The 5,650-nt window shown below is 34.8% G+C and overlaps 1 protein-coding gene across 1 annotated transcript; it reads left to right on the top strand.

The window, feature by feature from the left end:
* The first annotated feature begins 2,141 nt into the window (after positions 1 to 2,141).
* On the top strand, positions 2,142 to 4,467 carry LOC139893261 (uncharacterized). The gene is made up of 7 exons (XM_071876413.1): positions 2,142 to 2,234; positions 2,334 to 2,477; positions 2,656 to 2,754; positions 2,964 to 3,040; positions 3,523 to 3,631; positions 3,728 to 4,056; positions 4,151 to 4,467. The coding sequence occupies exons 1-7, from the start codon at positions 2,165 to 2,167 to the stop codon at positions 4,241 to 4,243; spliced, it is 921 nt and encodes a 306-aa protein (XP_071732514.1). The 5' UTR covers positions 2,142 to 2,164; the 3' UTR covers positions 4,244 to 4,467.
* The last annotated feature ends 1,183 nt before the right edge of the window (positions 4,468 to 5,650 follow it).

Here is a 5,650-nt window from a genome sequence, read left to right as displayed (position 1 = left end):
CGATATGAATTGATATGCTTGTTGATCCATTATAAAGCATATGCTCACCAATATATAGAACATGAGAACCTAAACCTAATGGACTAAACATAATGGGCCCTTATAGATTGGGCTAAGTAATATAGGCTAACAAATATCACGACATCTGACTATATTAATAAGAGAGCCAACATCGCACCATTCATCGAACCATGCCGAGGTAATTGCTCTGTCACTAATAACATGAACGAATCTACCACGCAAAACTCACACATACCCAAAAGCTTACGCCAACCTCAACTAGCATTTAACGGAACTGGAACATCCCAGAAATTACAATCTTTCAACTGGTAAGAGTGGATCCATCTCACCCACATAGACTTTTTATGCTCAAGAATTTTTCAAACATGTGTCGTTAAAAGGGCAATATTCCAATATTTTAAAAGTCGAATACCTAAAGCACCCTCTTCTTTCGGAAGACACGTCATGCCATTTGACTTTAGCTTTACATTTTTTCATACTACCTTGACACCATAAGAATCCTCTCATCAGAACTTCAATATCTTTGATGATAGCACATGGTAAAAGAAACACATACTCCAAGTAGATTTGCATGGAAGAAAGAACAAAATTAATTAAAATAAAATAGATAAATAAAATTTTATTGAACATGATTAATTAAAATTTTATAACTATGATAGGGTTTCGCTTACGAAACACAGTGTGACATAAGTTAAACTGCATTTAATTAAACTCAAAGCTTCTATAAATGTCATGTTGAGAGTGGTCTAAGATTTAAATTTTATTAATGAAAGGAAAGTTACTTTTTGAAGAAAAAACATTAAAATATATAACTGATCCGAAGATCAATAAGGTACACACTGACTCTCTAGGAATAAAGAATATGCAAGAAAACGGCAATGAACAAGCTAAACTAAAATCAAACACCTTAACCGCCAACAGAGTGAGTAAAATGCTAACAAGGCTAGCTAAAAGTTTTAGACTATAAACTAAAACTCGAAACCCGAAAGCAGCTAAAAACCATTTTCGACAAAACACCTAAACCATCAAGAGAACGTCGAAGCGCGTGGAATAAAATCGAAAACCATGAAACTTCAGGAGCCGCCACATAAAAGATCCTATTTGCAAAAAAAAAAAACTCGTCTCGGCCCCGACGTTGAAACTAGATCTCCAACATGGAGATCGTGGTCTGGTCCAACCCAAAAGATGCAACCGAAAAAAGTGATCTGACGATAAACCTACGACAACGAGGAAAACCAACCCGCTACTAAAGCCCGTTTCTGGTCGGTGGGTCTTTTCGTCACCGTAAGTCTCTTTTTTTGAAAGACAAGTTGTTGGCATCACCCAGAGGAGGCTTAACCGCCTTCGCGATCATTTGCCACGCATGCATGCGCTTTCAGGCGAAAACCCGAACCGTATTACAAGGATCCGAACCTTAAACCATCCCAAGTGGCAGACGGGTCGGACCTGGATCCTGAATATGGGTCGGCAAACTTCCCTTGTGGCAATCAGACTTAAAGTAAAATTAATCCCACGGATATTTATAAGGGGAGAGAATCGAACTTGGGACCTTTCTTATCTCGATTTCTTTCCGACCATTTTAAGAGAATCCAACAGGTTGAGGGTTGCTCCAACGCACACAGTCTCTTTCTACCACCGTTCTCGTGGTGTGTTGATTACGTTCGCCAAATACCTAAAAGAACTTTTTAATGAAGGCCGTATGAGTAACATAGTGATAAAGCATCTAAGAAAGCATTGCTCCCGTACCTTCTAATATTACTACATGATATTTTGTTGTAAATTATTATAATTTGTGACGAATTTATCAAACATGGTTTTTTATTCTTGTGAAAAAGAAGAAAGCAAACGACAATGATTTCGTATTAAAATTTAGAGGACTTTTCAAAAAGTAACCAAAGATCTAATTTGGTCCAAAAGTTATTTACTATAAAATCATATTCAACGACCCAAAAGCAGTAAAAACACGTGACCTTTCACATCGTTCAAACCTTCCAAGTTCAATCCAACAAAATCAGTGGGCTCTAATCACATGCTTCACACGAAACTCTTACCGTGTACCCTAATTACATTCCTTCCTAATATCTGTAATCTCTGTTGTATATAAATCTATATACGTTATATTTATTTTTCCGCCGCAAACTCAATGGAAGAAGTTAGGGCTAGCTCCGCTTGGGTAGCGTCTCATTCTTCTCACGTCACCGTTGATTCTACAGGTATAATTTTAATTGCTCTTTTTTTTTTTTTTGCTCATTATGTTATTACGCAATTTAAAAAATAAAATAAAATATAAATTTGAGTATTGTGATTCGTAGGCATTGAAAAAGTTGTAGAAAGTGTTCATGATTCAATCCCGAAAGTAGAATGGAATTACGAAGGGATTCATTATTTTGATAATGGTCCTTTAACTGTTCAATACTTGTTTGTGTTGGATGCTCTTAATTTCTGTTTTTGGCCAGGTAATATTACGTCACATTACATCATTTATATACGTTCGGTGTTTTTATTATTTGATCGATTTAGCATTATGAGAAAATTGATTTTGAAGCCCTAATTTGAAGAGAAATAGGTGTATACTTGATATCTTGTTCATTTTTAATTTTATAATATTGTTTTTGGGTTGTTAATTGATGATAGACAAGGATTTAAATTACGATGATTTGGCTTCGGGATTAAAATCAGCTCTTGAAAACGACAAGTCTGTATTCGATGCTGATCGACTTCAGAAGTACACAGGTACTACACTTTTTTAGTTATATTTTAATAAATAAATAAATAAATAAATAAATAAATAAATATATAGTAGTACAGGTGCTATGTTATCCTCTGCAAACTAATCGAACACACTATTGTTTTATGAAACGTAGAATTTAAAAACTAAGTATTGGATTTTGGGAGATTGTGAAACAGTTGATTGATTAAATTAAGTTTGTGGTTGTTGTTAGGCCCTGAGTTGCGTGAACTTTTAAAATGGCCAAGACCGTTACCTTTGGAGGATGAACGAGTTCGTTTGATACACGAGGTATGTTTTTTTTCATGTTTTTGAAGATCATCTATAAGAAATATGTGTTAGACTGCGTTTGATAAAACTCAATGATTTAGTGCTGAGTGATTTATAATCTGAATGATTCAATGTCTTTGAATAAACTTGGTGGTGAATGAAAATAAGCTGTATAAAATCATTGAGTGGACGATATGAATTGAGTAAAATTAGCTTATTAACGTGTTATATGAATAAAAATCTCAATATACTTGTTTGTCAAGTGTCCTGGATACGATTTGAGGAGGATACAATAGAAAATTTTGGCGCTTAATGGTTAAGAGAGTGTTTCAACTCTGTATGGTTTAACATTGAATGCTAAATCATTAAGCATCATATGTTATTTAGAGGTCAGAAACAAACGCGCTGACTACTGAATGGTTCAACATCCAGCGCGGAACGAGTTAAACAAACACACCCTTAATTAGATACAAAAGTAACCATAACCGATTTTATTGCTTTAGGTTGGGTATGAACTTGAGAGAAGTTTTGGGGGAAAAGCATCAAACATTGTGGAGTCTTGTGGAAAATCGGCTGTAAAGCTTGTTTCTACTATTGCACGTCACTTTCCAGGTACTTTTCTTAATAAAGTTTTGTGCTTTTTGATTTTATGTTTGCGCTTTTTAGGAAAAATATATGTTAATCATGATATAATGAAAAATGGTGTAGGCTTTCGTGACCATACTGTGTACAAAGGTCACCAAGTGTTTTTGTATAAACGAGCCCAGATATTTGCTGCTGATGTATGGGGTGCATTCAAGGGTGAAGGGTATGGCGAATTCAACGATGTCGGTTCGATAACTATATTTGCAGACTATATTGTACCTGCGGTGCTGCAACAGCTTGGAGTATTAAAGTATAGTTCAACTTTAGCCGATATCATCGAGGCAAATAAAGAAATCGGTTCAGGTACTGAGGAAGAAATTGAATTACGCGCTTGCTCTATATACGCAGTGGAGAAAATGAGGGATTTGATCAATAAAAGAACTGGGAAACAGGTTGGTCTTGCTATTTACTTTTATGAAAGAATTGTAAGAACATATTTTATGAAAAAAAGTTTGTAGCTTTTGATATATGAATTGTTGTTTTCAGGTATTGAGTGTGGAATTGGATCTTTGGTTATGGGCGTACGGTGTTTCGAACCCTTCTCTTCAACATCACCGTACATTATCGATTTATTACTGAGCTAGGTTGCCGGTTATAGCTGCTTTATAGTTTTGTTAGTAACGCCTGAAAAAGGTGGAAGTTTGTCTAAACTGCAGAAATCGTTACCAGGTTAATGTCTATGGACATATCTTAAATTTTGATATTTTAATGGGATCATGACTCATGATCCCATTAACAAATGTGGATGTATCCTAACAGTAGCAGCAGTGATGAGCGTTAGACACTTAGACGTTTAAGGGTGCTTATGGAGTTATGGGTGAAATTCGGCTTCATAACCGAAATTTTTGTTAATCAACAATTTTAACCATTCGGGATTGGTTAATTTGAAATTTTCTCTTATATTTTCACCCAAAAATTAAAGTGGGTTCATACAGTTTTACAGTCCTGAAAATAAAAGTGCTGTTTTGCAACCTTATAAATAGAAGATAGAAGATAGAAGATTCGGTGTTTAAAAATTAAAATATAAAGGTGAAAAGTTATTTAGGGCGTAAACGAGCCGAGCCGAGCCCGGACTCAGCTTGTTTAAATTTCACAAAGCTCGAGCTCGGCTCTGTTCGAGCCTAATAATGTAAGCTCGAGCTCGGCTTGTTCGATATTTTACAAGCTCGAGCTCGGCTCGAGCTCGACTCATTAGTTATATAATCTTGTTTTTCTTTATATTATTTATTTTTTTATATTTCAAATTTATTACTTTTGTAATTTTTATCAACATATAATAAGATTTACTATTATTCTTACAAGTATTATTAATATACAATTAATTATTATATATATTATTTAAAAATTAATATTTTGTGGATATAAATGAAAAGTTCGTTTAGGCTTGCGAGCTTGTTCGAGCTCGAGATATGAAGTTCGGGCTCGTTTAATAAACGAGCTTTAAATTAAGTTCGGGCTCGAGCTCGAGCTCGAGCTCGTTTAGACTCGGCTCGAATCGAGATTTTAACGAGTTGGGCTCGAGTCGCTCACGAGTAGCTCGACTCATTTACAACGCTAGAAAGGTATATGCGAGACAATGCGGTTAAAATTGAGGTGGATACTGAAAACATTGGTCCGGTTAATTTGAGGTGGATATCTTTGATCGTGATAGAGCTACGAACTTTGATTACTCGAAAGATATAACCACACACGTGGTTATAGCCTTATAAGTTGGTTTTGATAAATTGGTTTTGATGATTTAACGGTTATGATTTGGACGTTTGGTTTATAGCCTAGTTATGGGTATGGGTTGTGGTAAAGTAGTATAGGAAATTTTGATGCTTTAAATCGGCTATGATTTGGATATTTGGTTTAAAGTTGAATAGAAAAATAATGAATCAAAATGAATGAAAATGGAAAAATAGGCAAGTATCTTGAAAGCTAATGTTTAGTTATCTGTTGTGTTTGGTATCATGTACAATGTCCTTTACACTCTATTTTTGTTAG

This window comes from Rutidosis leptorrhynchoides, chromosome 2 (assembly GCF_046630445.1).
Source record: "Rutidosis leptorrhynchoides isolate AG116_Rl617_1_P2 chromosome 2, CSIRO_AGI_Rlap_v1, whole genome shotgun sequence".
Lineage (NCBI taxonomy): Eukaryota > Viridiplantae > Streptophyta > Magnoliopsida > Asterales > Asteraceae > Rutidosis > Rutidosis leptorrhynchoides.
This window is presented reverse-complemented; position numbering and strand designations above follow the sequence as displayed.